The following is a 27267-nucleotide window of genomic DNA, read 5'->3' as shown; positions in this document are numbered from 1 at the left end:
CAACAGCTAGAGCAAGTCCAATGGAGGTGTCCAGAATACTGTTTGATCTATCCATACTGGATCAGTTTCAATCATTGCAGCCTGAGGATGTAAAGCTACTGGAAGAAGTGCGGCCGGCCACATGCCTCTCTTGACCCCTGCCCATCTTGGCTTCTTAGAGCTAGTTGTAGAGGTTGACTGGGTGGGTCCAGGCAGTGATCAGTGCTTCACTGGAGGAGGAGTAAGTACCATCTGCCTTGAAGAAGGGAGTGGTACGTTCCCTCCTTAAGAAAACTTCCCTGGACCCAGAAGTGTTAGACAAGTATCACCCAGTGGTGAATATCACCTTTTTGGGGCAAGGTGCTCAAGAAGGTGGTGGTGCTCCAGCTTCACATATGCTTGAGGGAAACTGATTACTTAGATCCATTTCATTCTGGTTTCAGGACTGTCATGGCACTGAAACAGCCTTGATCAGTAGAGAGATAGGGGGAATGTGGCTCTGCTCATTCTCCCCGATCTCTCTCATTCTCCTTGGTGTCTCATTCAAGCACTGATCAGACCAAAGCATGTAGTGCACTTTCAGACCAGATCCTATGAGCATGGAAATATCCTTCTGGATCATCTCAGGGCGATGGAGGTTTGGGGCACTGTACTTCATTTGTTCTGCTCCTGCCTCCAGGGCCATTTCCAAAAAGCAGTTATGGGAGGCTACTGTTCAGCGCCATGGGAATTCCTTTGGTGTTCCTCAGGATTCCATCTTGTCCCCCATGCTATTTAATGTCTATATGAAGCTGCTGGGAGCTGTTAGCAGGAGATTTGGAGTGAAACCCAGGTCTCTTTCACTGCTCCATCTGAACTAGGAGAGGCAGTTGACATGTTAGACCGGTGCTTGGAGGCAGTGATGGGCTGGATGTGGACCAATAAATTGAGGCTGAATTGTGAAAAGAAAGAGGCTTTATGTGTCCTGAGCTGTTGAATCCAGGAGGTGGGGAGCAGGGGTGTAGTCTTCCAGGGTCGCAGGGGGCGTCTTAGACCCTTTGCTTTTTTGGGAGTCAGATCCCAGCAGGGTCCCTATGTCTCAAACATTGTGGGAGCCAATCAGCATGAAAGGTGGAGTGTGTTGCCACTGAAAGCCTTCGAACATGCTTCTTTGTCCTTTCCTACTGAGTGGAGCCATTCAGAGTTAAAGGAGGTGAATCAGCCACTGAGAAGACTCTTCTCAGTAACTAACACATTCCCTTTCATGCTGATTAGCTCCTAGGGATGTCTGTTGTTGTGGGGGAAGGCATTAACAAGGATAGAGAAGCAGAAAGCAGTATTCAAACCTAGCCAGATTATAATGTTAGAAGGTTGTATAATTTTAGAAGGGATGTAGCTGTGAGGTGGCATGGCTGTGACTGTCATGAAGGGACCCTGCACTTTTGTATTTGCCAGTACACTACTGGTGGGGAGACAGCCCTGGATGTGGTTGCACCCCCTGGAGGAAGGTGGTGTGTAGCTTGGGGGGGGGAGATGCTTCTGGTTTCAACCTTGTCATTGGAGGCTCAGGTGGCCTCAGTGGCTAGGAGTGCCTTTTCCTAGCTCATTCTCCACCTACAGCCCCTTTTGGATGGAGATTACTTGGTCTCGGTACTCCATGCTCTGCTAACTTCCATAGTGAATTATCGCAATGTGCTGTACGTGGGGCTATCCTTGAAGATGGCTCGGAAACTTGAACTGGTCCAAAATGCAGCAACCAGATTAGCTGGGGTTCCATTTAGATCTCATATAAACCCTGTTTTAAAACAGCTGCGTTGATTGCCATTTCATTTCTGGGCCAAATTGAAGGTGCTTATACTTGTTTTTAAAGCCCTAAACAACTTAGGTCCCAAATATCTGAAAGACCACCTCCACCTACAGATTCTCTAGGCTGTTGAGATCAGCAGAGGGGGCCTTTTTGGTAGTTCTGCCACCCTCAGAGGTTTGGGAATGGTGGTCTAGGAGAGACCATTATCTGTGGCAGCTACTAAATTGTAGCATTCCTTCTTCACTCTGGCCTGTGTGTGTATATACTATATTTGAACCCTCTCTAGTTGCAATTATAATTTTTAAAATTGTTTTTAATACAGTCTTTTATATTGATGTGACCCACTCAAGGCCTTTCAGTGAAGGATATGTAATAAATCTTCTTCTTATTTTGGCATCTCTTACTGTCCACTTGTTTTTGTTTCTGTGTTTGTTCCTTGACTCTTCTCATTAACCTCTCTGGCATCCTCTTGGACTTGCTGTTATCTGTGGTATAACATTCCATCTGTGCTTGTGTACTTGTAGTTTTGAGTAGCCCCTAAACATTCTGGAGAAGTTTGATCTTCTCAATTTTCTCTTTTCAATTCCCTTATTACCAGGGCCCTAATTTTTAGTAGTTTCCTTTTTGAAGACATATGTGCCTTTGTTAGACTTTCTTGGCAATTTCCCACTAACATATATGGTGATTTGAAAGCACTGCAATTACTGTTTTCTGTATTGGTTCAACAACATTCTATGTCTTTCACCAGGTCTGGACATCACTAAGAATAAATCCAGGTTCAGCTCCACTATGGGTGATTCCTTGACCAACTGCTTTAGGGCACAGTCATTTAGGATATCTAGAAAGTTTGCCTCTTTTTCATGACGGGAACATGCATTTACCATGTCTGAGTAACAGTAATTGAAGACATCCATTGGAACATTTTGATTTTGTCCTTTGGATACCTCCCTGATTTCATTTTCCGTCGCAAGATCCTCCTGAGCATTTTGGTCAGTGGGAGTGATAGTATGTTCCAGTATTATATTAAATTAGTTTGGGGGCTTGATATCACTATTCATAGTAATTCTGTGCAGACGTCTGCTCCTTTGAAGACTGCTAGTTTGTTTTATTCCTTCTGATGTTCAGGGCAACATCACACCCTGTATGCCCTTCCCTGTCCTTCCTATAGAGCTCCAAAGATAACCATCTTTGACTAGTTCCATTCCACCAGATTTCCATTATGACCATTACTTATTTATTTTATACAAGTATTTATATACCACCCTCTTGCAAAACATCAAGGCAGTGTACAGCAGCATAAAAACAGTTAAAAGCAATACAAAATTATATCTATGCTTTCCTTTAAAATCAGGCACTTCAGCTCCCCTCTCTCAGTTCAGAGGCTTTTAGCAGTAGCATATAAACACCATGTGTGTGTGCGTTATGTGCCTTCAAGTTGATAGCGACTATACATGAGATAATATGTAATTAAGTAATAGTCAGAGTAGACCCACTGAAATCAGTGGAGATCCACTCTGAGTACAGGAACATAGGAAACTGCCTTACACTGAGTCAGACCACTGGTCCATCCAACTCAGTATTGTCTACGCTGAGAGGCAGTGGTATTCAAGGATTTCAGACAAGGTTCTCTCTGCCCTATCTGGAGATGCTGGGGGTTGAACCTGGGACCTTTTGCATGCAAAGCAGATGCTCTGCCACTGTGCTACGACATTTCCCCAAAGGCCACATACTATGTTCCTCTCCAAATATCACTAGAATATGCATTTTCTTCTCTTGGTCTCTGACTGGCTGACATACTGCATGCTTGTTGTCTAGTTCTACCCTGCCCCTTTTGGAATGACCAGAAATATTTTCACCCTCTTTCTCTAGGGATGGTTCATCCTGAACTGGATGCTTCCCAACTTCTAATAGCTTTTCCCCAGGGGTTAATTTCAAAAGCTGTTCTGAAACATTTTTGATGTGAAATACCAGAGTCTGGTTCCATTTTGGTTTGAGTAGAGCTTGTTCCTTTTATATAGACCTGGCTTGTACCAAACTATTCCCCAGATACTTAACAAATCCAGATCCCTCTCCTGGGGACCTCTCTTATCCAGACCTCTCAGCTTTGCCTGTCTAGGTAGCTGTGAATATTTGTTTGTGTCTCTAATGAGTGAATCACCCACTGCTAAGTCCCCCACCCCTGGAGTCATATCCTCAGTGTAAGATTATATTAGTCAATCCCTCAAGGAATGGGTCCTTTCTAAGACATCACTTCCTCCTTTCTCTCTCCCTCCTAGTGACCCTCATTCTTCATGACAGCAGAGGAATTGTCAAGTAAGCTATGGAAGCTCTTGAGCCATTAAATTACAAGCTTGAGCACTCAACAAATACAGGGGAAATGGGGAAATTTCTTCTTATCTGCTTGCTTGAGGAAGTAACAGTTGCCTTCGTTAGGCATATTACCTTGATCTAGTTGTTCTGCCCATTTGTTCTGTCTCATTTGCATCAGTGTCAGGGAATACACAATTCTTTGTGCATATTTCCAAAACTGATGAACCAGAAACAGCTTTGTAGATTTGAAAGATGCCATTTGTTTTGGTAAAATCTCTTTTTAATTCATGCAACACAAGTAATTCATGCAGTTACTTAAGCAGTCTCACTGAGTTCAGCGGAACCTATTCTCAAGTAAGTGTACAGCCTTAGTGTGAGGGTTTTTGTTGTTTTGGGGTTTTTTGCAGCTGTTCGGGGTTTGGTTTGCCATTCTTTATTAATTTGAGTTGTAATGCAAATAGGTAATCTGAACCTTAATTTGTAATGAGCATTTCAAGAAGATCATATACCAGCCAATTGTGGAAAAGAAGATGTAGTTCAGCTGTCAAAATTGGATTATGAAAGGTGCTGGTAAAACTGTATAAAACATGTTTATTAATTCAGTAATTCAAGAATAATTGTACTTTAAATTAAACCAATGTGCAATTTGTGTGCTGCCAGTGCCACATTCCAGTTTAATCTGACAGAGAGTTTGAACAGCTGTAATATCTACAAGAATCAGCTGGAAAACTACAGACTTCACTTTGAAATAACCAAACAGAAAATCCCCAGCATCAACAGGGTGCTGAAGAAGAAGGAATAAGTCTTTGGCAGATAAGCATTTAGAATCAAATGTATGAGATTTCATTTGAGGCATTCCATTACTGTCATAGTGAGTTGATGCCCCATTTTTTGTGAGCATTTGCATGGCAGGACCTTGATCAAGGTAGCGTGTATTTTTTACCTTTTGTTTGCATTATGAAGATGTAGTAATTTAGGGATGCAATAGTCTCCCTTTGATTCAGACCTCTTCAAGTCTCCTTCTCATGTAAAGTGTAAGAGGTTTTCTTGGATTTCCCATAGGTTGGAAACAAACAGGCAAATGGTGGTTTGGCCATCAAGAATGGGGTTTGAGCAGCCAAACCTCCTTCCTCCTTTCCTTGTTTGAGCAAATCATAATAGTTTGCCACGACATCCAAATTAGGGAAACTGTGGATTAACACAAACTATGTTAGTTTGGCTTGTTTCTAAACCAGAATTAAAAACCCAGTTTTCAGTTTTGGTTTGGGGACAAAATGATTTGTACAGACTAGGAGGGAAGGCAGAGGAAGGAATGCACAAACCTCTAGCCCGTTCACAACAGTCAAACCATACTTCAGCTGTTATATCTTAGCGGGGTCAGTATACATCAGTCTTCTGCTTTTTTCAGTTTTTTTATTTTAACTTATCTTATGATGAAACACAAATCTGCACTAAAAAGGAGATTTGAAATTGGACCACACATACAGAAACTTTGTGCACCCCCCCTTTCTCCAAGGCCTTCATACCCAGCTCATCTTACCCTGCTATCCCTGAGACATGTTGAATCTTCTGAAGTGCGTGAGAAGCTATCTTCTTTTATATATCTAAGCTTTTTGTTTCCTGGCTTTTGTTGGTGGGCAGTATAGGTTTTAGCATATTTGGACTGAAACCAAACATGCAATTATGGATATGGTTGGAACCAGAGTATGAATGCAGGCTAATAACTGTGAAATCTGAGGACTGTGGCTACCTTCATTGTATAGCTGCTGTTTGTGTGGTTGCATCTCACACCATCCAGTGATCTTTGAGTTATCAAATCCAAGTGGAAAAGAAGGATTATGTGGTTACTCCCTATGATTGCATGGCATGAAGGGTAACCATTACATGCACCCATGCCAAACTATCTTCCTGTTTCAAAGTATTTTTAACTCCTTTGAAACTTTCTAGAATGCTATGCCTTGAACCAAAATGCCCTATGCTTCAAGGAGCCTAGCCTCATTTTCAAAAGATTCAGTGTTTCATGTCCTGATACCTGTTTCTAGAATGCTGTCCCAAATATAGAATGACCGCTCGGTACTAAATGTGAAGGATCTAGAAAAATTGTCCAAACTTGCAGTACAGAACAGTAGCCTCATACTGCAATAATGAACATGTAAACTTAGAATTTGTCTCTTGCTTAATTTCGTGGGACTTTCTCCCTAGTGTAAATGTGCTTAGCATAGGAGACATGCTTAGCATAGCATAGCAGACCTACAATGCCTTCATTTTTTAAAACCTTTTTATATATAGTTCACTATATAGTGATACCAGATTTAACTGAGACATAAACAATTTTGGAAGTGAAAAATTAGTCCTGGGAAGTCATTATAGTAAGTTAGAAAAGTATTGATTGTAAAATGAAATTTCTGTTGGCTTTCAAGTATTTTAATTAGAGAAAATAATTTCAGTATCTGCCTCAGGTAGGTTTTAATTGCTATCATCAATTTTCTTGCTATTGCAGATTTCAGACAGCCTCATAATGGAGTACTTTGAAAAATACAAGCATAGAATGAATGAGCTGGAAGCTTTTAATATGGTAAAATCACAGTATTGGTAAAGCTTTGTATGTTTATGTTAGGCCACAATTGGGTTGTGTTAAAGTTTTACAATGGGGTGGATCAGTTTATATTGCAATATACTCTCTACAGAAAGGGTGGAAAAACCTTTAACTGGGAGCATATTCTCTTCCAAAATTATATTAGGTGTCAGTAAATTTATTTATTTATTACATTTATATCCCACCTTTTCCCCAAAGAGCTCAGGGTGGTTTACATGGTTCTCCCCCTCTCCATTTTATCCTCACAACAACCCTGTGAGGGAGGTTAGGCTTAGAGATTATGACTGGCCCAAAGTCACCCAGTAAGCTTCTTGGCTGAGTAGGGTTTTGAACCCTGGTCTCCCAGGTCCTAGTCTAATACTCTAACCACTATGACACACTACCTATAATGAGAACATACGGAGATTCTTTTTCAAGTATAAGTGTAAAAAATAATGGGTTCTTTTTGAAACTGTATTGGTTTCTGTGCGTTCCTTTTAATAATTTTCATTGTTGGTTCCCTTTTAAGAAGATTTCTGCCACTTGCAATGTGTTTCGCATGCTGAGTTATACCTCAAAGCTACTAAATAATAGACACCATGCCTATTGTATTTCACAGATTTTGATCTTTATTACACTGATTTTCTGAAGATGTCCAACCAAGTTGAATTGGCAAAGTAGCACTTGTACTGTTTTTTGGCAGTACCCACCTTCCTTAATTGTTTGACTGAAAAGAGTTGAAAAGTTTGTGTTTGGTGGCACAGTATCAATGCCAAGGGCCATTTTGGAAACCTATCATGGGAAAAAGGCTTATAGCTAATTAGATATATATTATAAACTGTGTAACATTGGCATGAACCTGTTGAATGACAGTTGGTCATCAACAAATTCTGTCTTACCAAATGTATCTTCTTGTCAGCTTAAGTGAAAAATTACTGGCCAGTCCCTTTGAAAATCATGATTAATCCCCTTAAAGTAATGAGATTAAATATAAAATAAATTTGCTGTTTTTGTAACTTGTCTTTTCAAATAAACTTCTCTAAAATGTAGCTCTCGTGAAAATGAAACACCAAAACAAAATTGAAACTGTTGAAGTGGAATTGTATTTCTTTGCTATGGCTAAATTGGTGTCCAACTATTTCTTGCAGTTGAAAGTTGTTCTGGGACCTTGTATTGAGGTACTGATACTTCTTGATCGTCTCTGCTATCTCAAAGAACAGGTAATTCTTGGCTGTGTGACTCCTATTTATTTATTTATTTATTATTTGAGTTATATCCCACCCTTCCTCCGAGCACCTCCTATGGAGGTGGATGTATCAGCTACATGGGAGACATTTAATTTTTTCAACCAATAGCAGAAAAATATTTTTTATTTCAAAAAAAATAAAAGAAAGAAAGCCATGGTTTTCACATATTTGGCAAAGTTGTAAGTGTACAATCCATTACACCAAATATTGCTCAGCAGATGTTTTTACTTTGTGGAAATCTGTTGTAGTAAAGTTTTTATGTTCTTTTAATTGCATGGTAAATTGCTGGTAGTAAAGAAACAGGATTGCCTAAGCAAATCTTTTGTTAATAGTTGAATTGCTCAACGGTTTTTTCTTGGTGCATACTGCCATTTTCTGTATGGTCTTAATATTCACACTTCAAAAATATTTCCATGTGATTTGAGTTTTGAATTGTGATCATAGATTGTGTAAGTAATTTTTACACTATAGTGTGCTTGTTTTATCTTGGAAGTTCAGTACAAGAGCATTTTGTCTACTGTAAGTATCATCAGTAAGGCCAAACATACCTTTATTTAATACTCAGCCAATTGCTGCCTTCAACAGGTTTGTGCTTATGTGGATAAAAATTTTTGCCCATGATACCTTCAGCAATGTGATTCTTCCACAGCTGCTCTAAGTACCATATGCAAATCCCTTACCTCTGTCGTCAGGAGGATTGTGTGGATACGCATCATGCTGGCAATGCCTGCCCATTTAGAAGGTGCACTGCCAGCATGGTGTGCAACTGCACGGTCCCTGTTAACCGCATGAGCAGAAGATATACACATTCCCCAGAGTTCCCTAGGAGCAATCATGCTGTTGAAGTAACATGTAAACTGGCCCTGAATCAGGTTATCATTGCTATGGACAATAGGAATTCATGTGATTGCAGCAGTGTCCCATGATTCATGGGAATTTTGTTGCCCATATCACATTTTGCTGTGTAAGAAAACACTATACACTTGGGCAAAAATATTCCCTGGCAGCTGTTTACCAGTTGCAGTCTTAGTAAAGGAGATGTTTTAAACTCAGTACTTACAGGCCCATGCCACATGTTTAGCTGCTCTTATACAACTACCTGCAATATCATGTGTGGCTTTGCATGGAAGCACCATAGTCACATGATCTCAGACAGTGGACCTGTGTGCTACTCCAGAGGCTGCCAAGTGTATGAAATGGGTCCTCATATAAGTGCTGTAAATTATTTCTAGGAAAAACTGGGTAAATTTCTTCAGCTGGGGAATGAAATCCCACTTGTTCATAGAAAGCTGGGTAGTGAACATGTTGCACTTTAAATCAGCACACAGTGATTAGGCATTATCATACAAGTAGGAGAGTTGTCTTATTTTTTCCATGCTTACACCTAAGGCAAGCTACAAGCATGTGAATGGGGCTTGCAGTGAGATTTGTGCATGATGTCAGAACTTTAACAAATAATGAATCATTGAATCAGCATTGATACCTAAGCTGTATCAGTAAGGTATTTGCTTTACACATCCACGTGAACCTCTCTGCTTCACCCTCCCCCGCAAGCCTTTTTGAGAAGGCTTATTGTGTCTGCAGTACACCACTTGAAACAACTGATTTATAATAAATGTATGTTTTGGCATATCTCCCTATAAGGCCAAAATAGCTTTCCTGTCCTTTTCTGCTGGTATAGTTATTGGTAGACCCTATTATTATATCAGTGATGGCATAAGACATTTTGGTGCCTTAAGGCTGAAAAGCAAAATGATACCTTCCAAGTATTAAAACAATGTAATAAACTGAATAATTGACAGATTTTCCATAGGAAGTGGGCCATCACTGTGGGAAATAGTTCCACCTATCGTGCGAAGGCAAGAATGTTTTTGAAGTCAAGACTAGGGACGTCATGCCCCTCCCACTCTCCAGTTCATTCTTGCCTTCGTACGAACAAGATTGGAATTTCACATAGCTAAGTCTCGTATTTGTCTTTAAACCCTTTCTCTTTTTCTGTTTGTGTTTAGCCTCTGAGGGTTCCCTCAGGGACCGCGGCTGCGGCTTCCTCACCCTTCCCTCAGAGCTATTCAACCTATTTTATTTACTTGACTGGGGGCTCCCTCTGAGACCGCGGCTGCGGCTCTCTTCGTTTTGGCAGTTTCTAGCCCCCCCCCGCTCTGTTGTCTCTTTAGCCAGGGGGCTCCCTCAAGGACCGCGGCTGCGGTTCTCCCCTTTTGATCGCTTCTGATCGCTTCTGATCGCTGTTAACTTCTCCCCCCCCGATCGGTTGCCGCGGCTGCGGCTTATCCGATCTCAGCGGGAGCTTGCAGCTGCGGCTCCCGCCGTTAACCCTCTGCCTCAGATCGCCCTCGCAACGTGGCTTAAATCCCACTGAGGGCTTTACAGACCGCCACGGCGGCTCTCTCTGCGGTGGCTGCCGTCTTTTCCCCTACCTGTTTTCTCTGGGGATTTTTTGGAGCCGCTACTGCGGTTTTTGGCGAGATCGTGCTCGGCAGCCCTTCCTCCAGTTCGCCTTCGACGGCCGCCATTGCTTCTTCCCTCTCTGCCATTTTTTCCCGCTCCTTTTTTCCGGGCGCCATTTTTTTCTCTCAGAATTTGAATTTCCCGCTCTTTTTGTTCCCCTTAGTATCGGATACCTCCCCTGCAGACTATCTATCCGTACGTTTGTGTATATGTGCTGCTGACTAATTTACACACGACTGATTTACACACATTACTGTGGCTGTAATCATAGTGGCTGAATTATATTATCAAGGCTGGAGCTCCAATCCTAGTGGGCTGGATTGTATTATCAAGGCTGGACCTTTAATCCTAGTGGCTGGATTACATTATCAAGGCTGGAGTTTTAATCCTAGTGGCTGGATTACGTTATCAAGGCTGGAGCTTTAATCCTAGTGGCTGGATTACATTATCAAGGCTGGAGCTTTAATATCAGTGGCTGACTTGTATCAGATCTGATTTACATTACATATCCTGCCCCCTATGGGGCCGTGAACAAGCCAAAAACCCAGCCTACAGCACTAATCTGAGTGTGCCAACTCTAAACAGCCTATATTATATTAACGCTGATACCTCTGTGCATTCTGCCCCCTCTGTGGCAGTGCATTCGCCATCTGCCAGTGTATCCTACCCCCTCCGTGGTAGTACGCTGTGCCAGTTCGGGTCTTTACATCCTGCCCCCTCCGTGGCAGTGTACTGCACCCAGGTTCATATAAGATGGCAGAACAGCCAGGCATGTCACCATCAACACACATGGTGCCAGATCAGCCAAACATGCCACAATCAGCCAAGCCACAACATACTAACACGTCTAAGACCAGACATGCCAAAGCACTGGCTAAGACAAAACATCTTTCCAGCCACAGTAAACCAAAACGCCCTCGTTATGTCTCGGTGCCAACAACCACCACAGCACAGACACACATAAGTGATATTTTCCATTCTCCTGCTACTGCCTCTGACGAGGAAGAGTTTGTTGGCTTTCCCCCTCACGGTTCGCCTAACGAACCTACCTCTGGCTTACCGCCTCAGACATCTGTTCCAATAGCCCACCAGGCACATACATCTCACACATCTGGTCTGCAGCTGTCTCCTGATTTCCTCTCCCAACTCCAAGCCATGCTGGCTTATTTCACACGAATGCAGTCACTACCACAGGTTCCTGCCATGCCCCCACTCAACATGGACCAACGTGCGTTCCATGCTGCTCATCCTTCCTGCTCACCAGATCCCTTTGATGTAGCCAGAGGCAGATGTACGGACGAAGCCTCGTATGCGGAGGAGTTAACTTTCACTGACCATGTTGAAGGAGACAACTGGAGTGACTATTCAGATCATGAGGAGGATACATCGTATCGCTTGTTCAATACCTCAGATTACCAACCGCTCGCACGTAGGGTACTTCATACCCTTGGCCTCCAGACTGCGCCTTCAACTTCGTCCGCCCCAGCTCTCAAAGGGGCCAAGGTCCTCAAATCCCCTGCACCTACTGAACACTATATCCCGGTGCCGGACCCAATTGCCAAATTAGCCTCCGAAGAATGGGCCCACCCACTCAAAGCTCGACGCTTCAAGAACATGGCTGACAGACTTTACGCTCTAGCCCCAGACTTCGCCACCAAGTTAGATGCCCCTGGCATAGATGAACCGATCGCTCGCCTCGTTTCACGATCTATCTTGCCCAGGGAAGGGGAATCCCACCTAAAAGATACTACTGAGCGTCTAATAGACTTCGCCCTCCGCAAGAACCACGAGGCCACTGCCCTAGCCATGCGTGCCTCCGCCTCAGCCTCCATCTTCTCCAGAGCATCTATGATGTGGATGGATGAACTTCTAGAGGATGATAACCCTGATCCTGTCGCCTTCAAAAGAGCACTATTGAAATTACGTAAGACAGCAGCCTTTGTGGCCGATGCCACTTTGGATGCCACCCAATTAGGGGCACGAGCCATGACGACTCAAATAGTCGCTCGTCGCACCCTCTGGCTTCGCCACTGGCAAGCTGATTCAGCGGCCAGATTGAACCTGTCCAAGGCTCCTTACTCCGGATCTCTACTCTTCGGCGAGGAAGCTCTAAAGGCAGTTCTGGTTGATCCAAAAGACGCCCACAAACCGGTTCTAGCCACAGTCAAGAACATCGACCACAGGCCCTTCAGGCGATTTCCCTCCTTTCGTTCTAACCAGCCCTTTCGAGGAACGCGGCCAGGAGGACGAGGCCGCGATTTCAGACCCTATGATTCCAACGCATTCAGGGGCTCCTGGAACCGACGCTTCCAGGGCAGAGGTCAGTACCAAGGGCGCAGGGGCAACTCATCGTCCTCATATAGGGGAGGTCCTCGCCTACACAAGTAGTATTAACACCCTCCCCATAGGTGGCAGATTACTTAATTTTGGAGATCGATGGCTGCGCCTTACTACGGTCTCCTGGATCAGGGACCTCTTCACTTATGGCTATACCATAGAGCTCTGGGCAACCCCATCAGACAGATTCCACCCGTCTCCTTGCCCAAGGGCACCAGCCAGACACAACATCATGCAGACAGCTATACATCACCTCTTGCACATAGCGGCAATAGAGCCAGTTCCCACAACTGAGAGATTGGAAGGGGTGTACTCCCTCCTATTTGCTGTGCCAAAATGAGATTTATCTTGGAGGGCGGTATTGGACCTCAAGTTTGTCAACCGTTTTGTAACATACCGCAGGTTCAAAATGGAATCTCTCCATTCCTTTACCGAGAGTCTGCATGAAGGAGACTTCCTGGCTTCTATCGAGCTTAAGGAAGCGTATCTCCATTTACCCATTTGCATAGCCCACAGAAAGTTTCTTCGGTTTGCTTTTGGCCACCAACATTTTCAATATAGAGCGATGCCATTTGGCCTCTCCTCTGCTCCAAGAGTATTTTCCAAGGTGCTACTCATCCTAGTGGCTTACCTTCGGACCCAAGGGGTTCATATCTACCCATATTTGGATGATCTGCTCATACGGTCCAAGTCTGAAGAGCTGGCTCATCATTATTTAATGATCACCCTCAATGTTTTGCAGACCTACGGCTGGCTTGTCAACTTCGACAAAAGCCATCTCCAACCAACCCAACGCCTATTACATCTTGGGGCAATGTTGGACACCCTGCAGGCAATGGTCTTCCTGTCTCCAGATCGCATCACTGCCATCACAAGCATCGCAAGGTCCCTGATGCAACAAACATCCGCAGACGTCATGCTTCTCGCCAGAGCGCTCGGGATGTTTATCTCCACAATCCACATTGTGCCCTGGGCTCGAGCTCACACTCGGCCCCTTCAGTGGACTCTGTTGCCTTTTCAAAAAGACATTGCCAGCTCCAACCATCGCAAAGTTCGTTTGAGCCCCGCTCTGCGCCTCTCCTTCCGCTGGTGGACCAAGGTTCAACACCTCTCCAAGGGCACGTCGTTCAGAGAACCCCGCAGAACCGTCGTGACCACAGACGCCAGCCTCATAGGTTGGGGAGCCCACTGCAACTCCCAGTACGTTCAGGGGGTTTGGCCCAACGCAGAGCAATCTCGAAGCATCAACTGGCTGGAACTAAAGGCTGTCCACTTGGCTCTATGTCATTTTCAGTCTCTGTTCCCTTTGCATCATGTGCTCATTCGAACAGACAACACGTGTGTAAAATCACATTTGAACAGACAGGGGGGCACCAGCTCTCGTCCTCTGCAGGACTTAGCCTCCCTCATCTTTGTCTAGGCAGAACAACATCTACAATCCCTGAAAGCAGAGCACCTCAGAGGGATTTGGAATGTGACAGCAGACTGGCTCAGCAGACAACAGGTCTTCCCGGGAGAATGGAAACTTCATCCAGCCATTTTCCATCGTCTCCAGTGTCGGTTCGGCGCCCTCTCAGTCGACCTGTTTGCTTCCAGTCACAATTGCCAGCTTCCAAGGTACTTTGCCCGATACCTGGACTCAACAGCAGAAGCAGTGGATGCTCTGACAACACCGTGGCCAGACGGTCTATTGTACGCCTTTCCTCCCATACCATTGTTAGCCAAAACCTTGAGGAAGGCGCGAACCGAAAGGGCACAGCTGGTTCTGATAGCACCATTTTGGCCACGCCGACTGTGGTTCTCAGATCTTCTGGCAATGTCAATGACGGATCCTTGGACACTTCCAGTAACGCCAGACCTCCTATCCCAGGGTCCAGTACTGCACCAAGACCCTACTTGGCTCAATCTAACAGCGTGGCGTTTGAACGGAGACACTTGAGGTCAGCTGGACTGTCTGACGCTGTGATTGATATTATTTTGGCCTCGAGAAGACCATCTACCACTCGAATTTATCAACATACCTGGGTGGCTTTCTCTAAGTGGTGTCAGTCCCACCACCACGATCCATCCCAGGCCAGTGTGCACCAGGTGCTCCAATTTCTCCATAGTGGCTTTATGATGGGACTTCGACCCAACACCCTACGTCGACATGCGTCTACTCTGTCATCTATTCTCTCAGTTTCCTCTCCTGGAGATCATATTTCCTCTCATCCGTTCATCAAACGTTTTTTGAAGGGAGTCGCCCTACGCTCTCCGGCTGTCGCCCATCGGTTCCCCTCATGGAGTTTGCCGAAAGTCCTGCAGGCTTTGCAACGCCCTCCGTTTGAACCCATCAGGACTGTGCCCCTACGCATACTGTCCTTCAAGGTCCTGTTTCTGATGGCAATCACATCTGCCAGGCGCGTTTCGGAGTTGGGCGCATTGTCTTCTGCTAGACACCTCTGCGTCTTCCATAAGGACTCTGTTGTGCTGAAGACTGACCCTTCCTTTCGTCCCAAGGTCGATTCAGTTTTTCATTGCAACCAGGACATTGTGTTGCCTTCCTTTTGCCCGGATCCTACCCATCCTCTTGAAAAGGCTTGGCATTCGTTAGATGTCCGGAGGGCTCTCAAGACCTACCTGTCTAGGACCCAAGAGATTCGACGAACGGAGTCTCTGTTTGTATCCTTTCATCCAAGGTCTATGGGGCATAAAGTATCCACTTCTACCTTATCCCGTTGGTTAAGGGCATGCATTACTTTAGCATATGAGTCCCTGAAGCTGTCAGTTCCAGCTAGTATAACGGCTCATTCCACGAGGTCAGCTGCCACCTCGGCTGCTTTTGCCACTAATGCTCCTGTTGCCGATATTTGTAGGGCCGCAGTCTGGTCTTCCCCACACTCGTTTATAAGGCATTATAAAATTGATCGTTATGCCTCTGCTGATGCATCTTTTGGCAGACGAGTGTTGCAACAGGTTCTTAATGAGGATTAACATGTGGGTGGTCCCTCCCTATATGGGTTGCTTTGGTACATCCCACAGTGATGGCCCACTTCCTATGGAAAATGTACCATTGGTCTCACCTGAAAGGTGATTTTCATAGTAATGGGCCATCACGACCCTCCCAGTTGGAGGATGACTAGTGATTTTATCAATGGGTTACATGTTATTGTTTCCATATTATATTTAATTGTAAGAGTGAAGTCAAGACTTTTAGTTCTGTTATGTTATGTAGTTATGTTAGAGTCATGTTGTTATGCATGTGACTATTATGTTATTTTCCTGGCGGGCCTGTTGGCCTTGTTCTTGTATTTTTAGATATCTCTTTCAGACTCGCTACGAATGAACTGGAGAGTGGGAGGGGCATGACGTCCCTAGTCTTGACTTCAAAAACATTCTTGCCTTCGCACGATAGGTGGAACTATTTCCCACAGTGATGGCCCATTCCTATGAAAATCACCTTTCAGGTGAGACCAATGGTACATTTGCTGCCCTTTAATGATGCCCCCAGAATCTGCTACTTGATTCTGCCTATAGCCAGTCTTGCCATACAGCTGACATAGCAAGAGTTGGGATCAGATAATTTGACTTTGATTCAAAAGAAAAATTAAATTGAAGTGAAGAAGGCATATTCAGTGTTACTGTCCAAGTCTCACCTACCTACCTTTTGTTATAAAATTTTCTGTTAAGTTTTTGTTTACAGTGGACTCTCCCTAGACTGCACATGGTGACAAAGGGCAGCTCCTTATACCAACTTGAGTATAAGGCATGGCAGGAAGACAGAGTTCTTCACTTCTTAAGACAGTTGGTGGGCCCTAGAGCTAGTGGATAGAAACTGATGAAATAAGAGCATTGTGTAGTTATAATAGCAGATTCACAAGAAAATAGTCAAGAACAAGAAGGCAATCTTCTTTTTAAAGCATAGCTTTTGAAATGTAGTTGTTAGCAATGAAACTGCCAGCAAATTATACTGGAAGATAAATGTTATGTGTTACAGAATTTGTTCAGTGGTACAGTAATACCTCAGTAAACAAAGCAGATGCATTCTTGGACGTTACTTCTTTAACAGAAACTTGGTACCAGAGGTAGGAATAACATGGCAAGAATAGGGATAGGTTCCTACACCCACTCATGGATAGTGGGGACAGCTTCCACAGCAGCTTTAAAGGATGCCTACCTGGCACCCACCCCTCCCCCTCTCCTTCCTCCCCCTCAGAATGGTATTGGATCCTTCCCTCCCCCACCCTGGAAGAAAGCAAGAGGTCTCTTCAATGTAAAGCCAACACACAGGCATGTGAGTTTCACCCTGGCAAAGCAAAGGCACACTTTATTAGTTTATTGATAGCAAAGCAAAGACACAGGCTGATCAGTTTCACAGGCTTGAAAGTTTATCCATAGCAAAGCAAAGCTGGTCAGTATTACCTTGAAAAAAGCCTTGGTTAAAAGGAGTTTTGTTCCTGAAGGATTTGTTAACTGAGATACTACTGTATCTATTTATTTATTTTTAGAAAAAAATGTACTGCCATAGCTGAGCTTTCAAGTCAAATGCCTTTTTGATGTATTCAAATCAAGTATCATTTGACAGGACAACATTGCCTGGTCTGGACTGGTAAAGTTATTCGATGCCATAAAATCCCCCAGATGCTATGCAGTTGTGGCTGTGAAGAAACAGACTTTCACATGCAAGAAGATTGATCTAAAGCTGGGAACTGATGCTGCGGTTGTATTTTAAATTTGAGTTTTTTTTTTACAATTATTCTACAGTAATTAACTATTCTGTTAATGGCTTATTTTTATTTTAAATTTATAAATCATTTTCAAATGTACCAGAAAAATAAATTTCAACTGTTGTTTATATGCCACCAAGTGTCTGCAACATGAAATGTGAATTTTACCTTCGCAATATGTGGATGGTAGGACTGAGCTGTACCATTCCTATGAAAAATGAGTAAAGCAAGGACCAGAAGAAAAAGAATGCAAAGATCCATAATTAGATCTCCCAATTAAAAACTTTTAGATTAAAATGCACCCCCACCCTGAAGTTACTCTTGGTTCCTTCAGAAGGGTGGTTTTGATTTCTTAAAAAGCCACTCTGGGAAAGAATTAAATGTCTCCTTTCACTTGGCCACTGTCCCATTCTGTTTTGGATCCTCCTGAAACTGCCTTTAATTTTTTGATTAAAAAAGTTAAAGTGTTCCAATTCCAGATTTCCTGTATCATATCTATCCTCTGGCTGAGACACCTTCAGTGCCACTTCAGCCTTTCAGGGACAAAGGTCATTTCCATCTCTTCTGTCTTATCAAGACTAAATAGATTGTAGCTACCTTCTCATTCAGCTTAGCCTGCTGTGAAACTGTGTGTGAGAAGAAGCAACAGGGAGCTTGTGATTGTCTTGTTTTATTGCCTAAAATAGAAGAGTACAGCAGAGTTGTTGTTGGACTATAAAGGACTACAAATACCGCAGTGGATATTGGAAACAAGAAAGGTGATAAATTAATGCCCTAAAGAGCTCAGCCATGGAAGGCTGGGGAAGCATCCATTACTGTGACACACAACTTTTTTTGTGAAATGGTATACCCCATGTATGCTGCACTGCCATAGAGTAATAAAATGTGACCAATATGGTCCATTTCACACATTACATGGCAACATGTTGATCAGAGTATTTATATGCGGCAGGAAGCTGTGACTAATCCTAGCCCTCTGGCTCATGCACTTGTGCTGTACATGCAATGGTGAACATCTGTTTATAATTTTTTGTGTACATATGTAAAATAGGGTAGTACCCAGTGGTATCCCCTCTGCTAACAGAAGGCCTCCATCAGCAGAACAGGGAGGGGACTTCCGGGAAGGGTGACTTAGCCTGTGCCTGCTTTTGAGACGGGCTCCTGCCTCAAAAGAAGCTTATTCAGATATATCAGTCAGTTTTTTCTTTTTTTTTTGACTGATTAAACTTCTCCCGGGTAGGGAGAAACGAAGAGATTAACCTCAAAGCCTATTTTTGTTGGGACGACCAGATCTCATTAATTTATGGGACGAGGTCCAGCCGACGAAGGTGGGACGGATTTTCAACAGCAAGCTCTATCTGTTAAAGCGAACGTTCATCTTATCTTCTAAGAGAGAACGCACTAACAGGCAAGCACCCTTCTTTCTATATTTTTCTTTTACTTGACTTAAATTGTTGCTGTTTAAAAGAGATTTGCCAGATTGATCGGTTTTTGACATCTCACTGGGGAGCCGTAACTTCTCTCTGCTACGCACTAATTAATAGCTTATCTCTGTTTTTGTTGCAAAAAGCTGTCCTGGATTTGCATTCTAAAGATACACACAGAAGAGGGATTTCTATTCCAGATTTTTATTTTGAAAAATATTATACTGTTTTGAGACTACTCTCTTTTTGGTCTATTTTATTTTGACGAATCTGTTTCTTGACGATTGCCATTAATTGTTTCGACCCTGGGAACTGCATTTTGTTTACTTAACTATTGGAGAGATAAGGCTGTCTGCTCTGTTTATACTGTGATGTCACCAAGTTTGGAGTATTAACCCAATTGTTGCTGAAATAAGAAGTGGTTTTCCTATATTTTTCTTTTAAAATGGCAATTAAGAAAGTGGCTGAGAATCTGGAAATAACTATGTTTCAGAAAATAATGGATGAGATTGAGATAACGAAAATTGAATTGAGTAAAATGAAGCAGGAGATTAAAGATATAAGGGTCCCTGTGAGAGAGGTGACCCTGGAAGGGGTCCCTGTGAGAGAGGAGACCCCGGAGATTGGAACAGGGGTCCCTGTGAGAGAGGAGACCCTGGAGACTGGAATAGGGGTCCCTGTGAGAGAGGAGATCCCGGAGATTGGAACAAACGTGGAACAGGAACAAGATTTGGAGTCTATGGACTTTAGAAATAAAATCTATTGTTTGGAACTCAATGTTATCTCTGAAGAAATTAATGAAGATTCTAGAGATAAAGTTATCAATGGCATGGATTATCTTCTGGACTGGAATGATGTGATGGAGCCCAATATAGAGAAAATCTATGGAATTAACTGCAGCCATGTGACAATGGAAAAACTTTTAAGAGATGACCCAGTGTATTTTGAAAAAAAGAACAGAGATATGATTTTACAGCAGTATTTCAGCAACTTATTCAGAATGGATGGCAAGAAAATATTTGGGATAGAGGTAATTCCCATCAGACTCTTACTATATGACTATGGCTTTGACAGCAAGATTATTATGGAATACTGATAATGGAAGATTGGATATTGAAATTACTGGACTTAACAAGACTACTGAAGATGGAAGATGGAAAATGGAACTAATAGAGATAATAGAACAATGGCTACTGAAATTACTGAACCTAACAGATTCTGATGTGATGGATTAATTGAAATGTTTATTTTGACTATGGTTATGACAATAAGATTATCATAATTAGTAATGAGATGGATTAATCGATATGCTTATCTGGAAAAAAAAAATTGATAGATATATTTCTTAAAGAATTGAAACCTCTCTTTGACTTTTTGTGGAAAGAATAAAGTAATGTTTATGAGATTTGATGATTAAGTAAGATAACTACTGGAGGAAAGTGATTTTATAATATGACTTAAGAGACAGGATTGCTATATATTATAGACTTATAACTGATTTGATCTTTGACAAATGGGAAGTCAATATTTTACTCTTTATTTTTTATTTTTGTTTTTTTTTTCTTTTTTTCTTTTTGTTTAACTATTTTTGATTTTGTTTTTTGTCTTTGAATGTTTTATGATTTTGTCTTGTATGTTTTATGAAAATCTGAATAAAAATTATTGAAAAAAAAAAAGCAGAACAGGGAGGGAGGGCATTTTCCATAGGAGGTGGGCCATCACTGTGGGAAATAGTTCCACCTATCGTGCGAAGGCAAGAATGTTTTTGAAGTCAAGACTAGGGACGTCATGCCCCTCCCACTCTCCAGTTCATTCTTGCCTTCGTACGAACAAGATTGGAATTTCACGTAGCATTTAGCTAAGTCTCGTATTTGTTTGTCTATTTCTCTTTAAAGCCTTTTTTCCGTTTTTGTGTCTAGCCTACTGAGGATCCCCTCAGAGACCGCGGCTGCGGCTCTCTTCCCCCTTTCCTCAGAGCTATTTAATTTCTTTTATTTCCTTGACTGGGGGCTCCCTCTGAGACCGCGGCTGCGGCTCTCTTTGTTTTGACAGTTTCAAGCCCCCTCCCCCCCCCGGCTCTGTCATATCCGTAGCCAGGGGGCTCCCTCAGTGACCGCGGCTGCGGTTCTCTTTGTTGATCGCTTTTGATCTCCCTCCCCCCCGATCGTTGCCGCGGCTGCGGCTGATCCCATCTCAGCGGGAGCTTGCAGCTGCGGCTCCCGCCGTTACTCCTTTGCCTCAGATCGCCCTCGCTACGTGGCTTAAATCCCACTGTGAAGGGCTTTACAGACGGCGGCTCTCTCTGCGGCGGCTGCTGTTTTTTCCCCTACCTGCTTCTTCCGGGGTTTTTCTAGAGCCGCTACTGCGGTTTTCGGCGAGACCGTGCTGGGCAGCCCTTCCCCCAGTTCGCTTCCGACGGCCGCCATTGCTCCTTCTCCCTCAGCCCTTTTTTGATCGTTTTTTCCTGCCCTTTTTTCCGGGCGCCATTTTTTGAAATTCAAAATTCCCGCCTTTTTTGTTACCATTTATTAAGCATCGGATACCTCCCCTGCAGGCTATCTATCTGTATGTTTGTGTATATGTGCTGCTGACAAACTTACACAAGGCTGATTTACACACATTTTTACTGTGGCTGTAATCCTAGTGGCTGAATTATATTATCAAGGCTGGAGCTCCAATCCTAGTGGGCTGGATTGTATTATCAAGGCTGGAGCTTTAATCCTAGTGGCTGGATTACATTATCAAGGCTGGAGCTTTAATCCTAGTGGCTGGATTACATTATCAAGGCTGGAGCTTTAATATCAGTGGCTGACTTGTATTCAATCTGATTTACATTGTATATCCTGCCCCCTCTGGCAAGCCAAAAACCCAGCCTACAGCAATAATCTGAGTGTGCCAACTCTAAAACAGCCTATATTATATTAACGCTGATACCTCAGTGCATTCTGCCCCCTCTGTGGCAGTGCATTTCGCCATCTGCCAGTGTATCCTACCCCCTCCGTGGTAGTACACTGTGCCAGTTCGGGTCTTTACATCCTGCCCCCTCCGTGGCAGTGTACTGCACCCAGGTTTATATAAGATGGCAGAACAGCCAGGCATGTCACCATCAACACACATGGTGCCAGATCAGCCAGACATGCCACAATCAGCCAAGCCACAACATCCTAACACGTCTAAGACCAGACATGCCAAAGCACTGGCTAAGACAAAACATCTTTCCAGCCATAGTAAACCAAAGCGCCCTCGTTATGTCTCTGTGCCAACCACCGCCACAGCACAGACACACATAAGTGACATTTTCCATTCTCCTACTACTGCCTCTGACGAGGAAGAGTTTGTTGGCTTTCCCGCTCACTGTTCGCCTAACGAACCTACCTCTGGTTTACCGCCTCAAACATCTGTTCCATTAGTTCACCAGGCACATACATCTCCCACATCTGGTCTGCAGCTGTCTTCTGATTTCCTCTCCCAACTCCAAGCCATGCTGGCTTTTTTCACGCGAATGCAGTCACTACCACAAGTTCCTGCCATACCCCCACTCAACATGGACCAACGTGCGTTCCATGAAGCTCATCCTTCCTGTTCACCAGATCCCTTTGATATAGCCAGAGGCAGATGTACGGATGAAGCCTCGTATGCGGAGGAGTCAACTTTCACTGACCATGTTGAAGGAGACGACTGGAGCGACTATTCAGATCATGAGGAGGATACTTCGTATCGCTTGTTCGATACCACAGATTATCAACCGCTAGCACGTAGGGTACTTCATACCCTTGGTCTCCAGACTGCGCCTTCAACTTCGTCCGCCCCAGCTCTCAAAGGGGCCAAGGTCCTCAAATCCCCTGCACCTACTGAACACTACATCCCGGTGCCGGACCCAATTGCCAAATTAGCCTCCGAAGAATGGGCTCATCCACTCAAAGCCCGACGCTTCAAGAACCTGGCTGACAGATTGTACGCCCTAGCACCAGACTTTGACACCAAGTTAGATGTCCCTGGCATAGATGAACCAATCGCTCGCCTCGTTTCAAGATCTCTTTTGCCCAGGGAAGGGGAATCCCACCTAAAAGATACTACTGAGCGACGAATAGACTTCGCCCTCCGCAAGAATCACGAGGCCACTGCCTTAGCCATGCGTGCCTCCGCCTCAGCCTCCATATTCTCCAGAGCATCTATGATGTGGATGGATGACCTTCTAGAGGATGCTAACCCTGATCCTGTCGCCTTCAGAAGAACACTATTGAAATTACGTAAGACAGCAGCTTTTGTGGCCGATGCCACTTTGGATGCCACTCAATTAGGGGCACGAGCCATGACGACTCAAATAGTCGCTCGTCGCACCCTCTGGCTTCGCCACTGGCAAGCTGATTCTGCGGCCAGACTGAACCTGTCCAAGGCTCCTTACTCCGGATCTCTACTCTTCGGCGAGGAAGCTCTAAAGGCAGTTCTGGTTGATCCAAAAGACGCCCAAAAACCGGTTCTGGCCACAGTCAAGAACATCGACCACAGGCCCTTCAGGCGATTTCCCTCCTTTCGTTCTAACCAGCCCTTTCGAGGAACGCGGCCAGGAGGACGAGGCCGCGACTTCAGACCCTATGACCCCAACGCATTCAGGGGCTCCTGGAACCGACGCTTCCAGGGCAGAGGTCAGTACCAAGGGCGCAGGGGCAACTCATCGTCCTCATATAGGGGAGGCCCTCGCCTGCACAAGTAGTATTAACGCCCTCCCCATAGGTAGCAGATTACTTAATTTTGGAGATCGATGGCTGCACCTTACTACGGTCTCCTGGATCAGGGACCTTTTCACTTACGGCTATACCATAGAGTTCTGGGCAACCCCATCAGACAGATTCCATCCGTCTCCTTGCCCAAGGGCACCAGCCAGGCACAACATCATGCAGACAGCTATACATCACCTCTTGGACATAGCGGCAATAGAGCCAGTTCCCACAACTGAGAGGTCGGAAGGGGTGTACTCCCTCCTATTTGCTGTGCCAAAACGAGATTTATCTTGGAGGGCGGTATTGGACCTCAAGTTTGTCAACCGTTTTGTAACATACCGCAGGTTCAAAATGGAATCTCTCCATTCCATTACCGAGAGTCTGCATGAAGGAGACTTCCTGGCTTCTATCGACCTTAAGGAAGCGTATCTCCATGTGCCCATTTGCATAGCCCACAGAAAGTTTCTTCGGTTTGCCTTTGGCCACCAACACTTTCAATACAGAGCGATGCCATTTGGCCTCTCCTCTGCTCCAAGAGTGTTTAGCAAGGTGCTACTCATCCTAGTGGCTTACCTTCGGACCCAAGGGGTTCATATCTACCCATATTTGGATGATCTGCTCATACGGTCCAAGTCTGAAGAGCTGGCTCAGCATCATTTAATGATCACCCTCAATGTTTTGCAGACCTACGGCTGGCTTGTCAACTTCGACAAAAGCCATCTCCAACCAACCCAACGCCTACTACATCTTGGGGCAATGTTGGACACCCTGCAGGCAATGGTCTTCCTGTCTCCAGATTGCATCACTGCCATCACAAGCATCGCAAGGTCCCTGATGCAACAAACATCCGCAGACGTCATGCTTCTCGCCAGAGCGCTCGGGATGTTTATCTCCACAATCCACATTGTGCCCTGGGCTCGAGCCCACAGTCGGCCCCTTCAGTGGACTCTGTTGCCTTTTCAAGAAGACATTGCCAGCTCCAACCATCGCAAAGTTCGTTTGAGCCCCGCTCTGCGCCTCTCCTTCCGCTGGTGGACCAAGGTTCAACACCTCTCCAAGGGCACGTCGTTCAGAGAACCCCGCAGAACCGTCGTGACCACAGACGCCAGCCTCATAGGTTGGGGAGCCCACTGCAACTCCCAGTACGTTCAGGGGGTTTGGCCCAACGCAGAGCAATCTCGAAGCATCAACTGGCTGGAACTAAAGGCTGTCCACTTGGCTCTATGTCATTTTCAGTCTCTGTTCCCTTTGCATCATGTGCTCATTCGAACAGACAACACATGTGTAAAATCACATTTGAACAGACAGGGGGGCACCAGGTCTCGTCCTCTGCAGGACTTAGCCTCCCTCATCTTTGTCTGGGCAGAACAACATCTACAATCCCTGAAAGCAGAGCACCTCAGAGGGATTTGGAATGTGACAGCAGACTGGCTCAGCAGACAACAGGTCTTCCCGGGAGAATGGAAACTTCATCCAGCCATTTTCCATCGTCTCCAGTGTCGGTTCGGCGCCCTCTCAGTCGACCTGTTTGCTTCCAGTCACAATTGCCAGCTTCCAAGGTACTTTGCCCGATACCTGGACTCAACAGCAGAAGCAGTGGATGCTCTGACAACACCGTGGCCAGACGGTCTATTGTACGCCTTTCCTCCCATACCATTGTTAGCCAAAACCTTGAGGAAGGCGCGAACCGAAAGGGCACAGCTGGTTCTGATAGCACCATTTTGGCCACGCCGACTGTGGTTCTCAGATCTTCTGGCAATGTCAATGACGGATCCTTGGACACTTCCAGTAACGCCAGACCTCCTATCCCAGGGTCCAGTACTGCACCAGGACCCTACTTGGCTCAATCTAACAGCGTGGCGTTTGAACGGAGACACTTGAGGTCAGCTGGACTGTCTGATGCTGTGATTGATATTATTTTGGCCTCGAGAAGACCATCTACCACTCGCATTTATCAACATACCTGGGTGGCTTTCTCCAAGTGGTGTCAGTCCCACCACCACGATCCATCCCAGGTCAATGTGCACCAGGTGCTCCAATTTCTCCATAGTGGCTTTATGATGGGACTTCGACCCAACACTCTACGTCGACATGCGTCTACTCTGTCATCCATTCTCTCAGTGTCCTCTCCTGGAGATCATATTTCCTCACATCCGTTCATCAAACGTTTTTTGAGGGGAGTCGCCCTACGCTCTCCGGCTGTCGTCCATCGGTTCCCCTCATGGAGTTTGCCGAAAGTTCTGCAGGCTTTGCAACGCCCTCCATTTGAACCCATCAGGACTGTGCCCCTACGTATACTGTCCTTCAAGGTCCTGTTTCTGATCGCAATCACATCTGCCAGACGCGTTTCGGAGTTGGGCGCATTGTCTTCTGCTAGACACCTCTGCGTCTTCCATAAGGACTCTGTTGTGCTGAAGACTGACCCTTCCTTTCGTCCCAAGGTCGATTCAGTTTTTCATTGCAGCCAGGACATTGTGTTGCCTTCCTTTTGCCCGGATCCTACCCATCCTCTTGAAAAGGCTTGGCATTCGTTAGATGTCTGGAGGGCTCTCAAGACCTACCTGTCTAGGACCCAAGAGATTCGACGAACGGAGTCTCTGTATCCTTTCATCCAAGGTCTATGGGGCATAAAGTATCCACTTCTACCTTATCCCGTTGGTTAAGGGCATGCATTACTTTAGCATATGAGTCCCTGAAGCTGTCAGTTCCAGCTAGTATAATGGCCCATTCTACCAGGTCAGCTGCCACCTCGGCTGCTTTTGCCACTAATGCTCCTGTTGCCGATATTTGTAGGGCTGCAGTCTGGTCTACCCCACACTCGTTTATAAGGCATTATAAAATTGATCGTTATGCCTTTGCTGATGCATCTTTTGGCAGGCGAGTGTTGCAACAGGTTCTTAATGAGGATTAACATGTGGGTGGTCCCTCCCTATATGGGTTGCTTTGGTACATCCCACAGTGATGGCCCACCTCCTATGGAAAATGTACCATTGGTCTCACCTGAAAGGTGATTTTCATAGGAGGGGGCCATCACGACCCTCTCAGTTGGAGGATGACTAGACATTTTATCAATGGGTTACATGTTATTGTTACGCTATTATATTTAAATGTAAGAGTGAAGTCAAGACTTTTAGCTCTGTTATGTTATGTAGTTATGTTAGAGTCATGTTGTTATGCATGTGACTATTATGTTATTTTCCTGGCGGGCCTGTTGGCCTTGTTCTTGTATTTTTAGATATCTCTTTTTAGACTCGCTACGAATGAACTGGAGAGTGGGAGGGGCATGACGTCCCTAGTCTTGACTTCAAAAACATTCTTGCGTTCGCACGATAGGTGGAACTATTTCCCACAGTGATGGCCCCCTCCTATGTAAATCACCTTTCAGGTGAGACCAATGGTACATTTTCGGTTACATTTTTCTTCCACATGCTCCCCATCTGATTCAGAGGGTTCTCCAATCCTCCAGTGGAGATTTAGGGGGCAAGGGGTATGAGGGAGAGGGAGAATCATCAAAACTTGCTTCCCTTTTCATTCTGTTGATGGATACCTTCTGTCAGTGGAGGAGATACCACTGAATAGCATCCATAATGTCTAAATGGGTCTTAAAATTCTTCTCCTCTGTGACAAAACCCATATTGATCACTGTTTTAAAGTAAATTGTTAAATGTCTAAGTTATAAAAATAATAGCCCAGTATTCTTTTTCTTTTTAATTTAT

General features: G+C 44.6%; 1 protein-coding gene across 2 annotated transcripts in view; it reads left to right on the top strand.

Annotated features, from left to right (window-relative positions):
- Nucleotides 1-18730, top strand: part of METTL25 (methyltransferase like 25) — a 109866-nt gene extending 91136 nt beyond the window's left edge. Inside the window, exons 10-12 of one of the 2 annotated variants that reach the window (XM_061639647.1) lie at nucleotides 6576-6650; nucleotides 7799-7870; nucleotides 17265-18730. In XM_061639647.1, coding sequence (XP_061495631.1) covers nucleotides 6576-6650; nucleotides 7799-7870; nucleotides 17265-17411 — 294 coding nt within the window. In that variant the 3' untranslated portion in view covers nucleotides 17412-18730. Of the gene's footprint in view, nucleotides 1-6575; nucleotides 6651-7798; nucleotides 7871-17264 lie in introns of those variants that run through there. The other variant, XR_009764440.1, reaches the window with a different exon arrangement.
- The last annotated feature ends 8537 nt before the right edge of the window (nucleotides 18731-27267 follow it).

This window comes from Rhineura floridana, chromosome 8 (assembly GCF_030035675.1).
Source record: "Rhineura floridana isolate rRhiFlo1 chromosome 8, rRhiFlo1.hap2, whole genome shotgun sequence".
Taxonomy (NCBI): Eukaryota; Metazoa; Chordata; class Lepidosauria; order Squamata; family Rhineuridae; genus Rhineura; species Rhineura floridana.
This window is presented reverse-complemented; position numbering and strand designations above follow the sequence as displayed.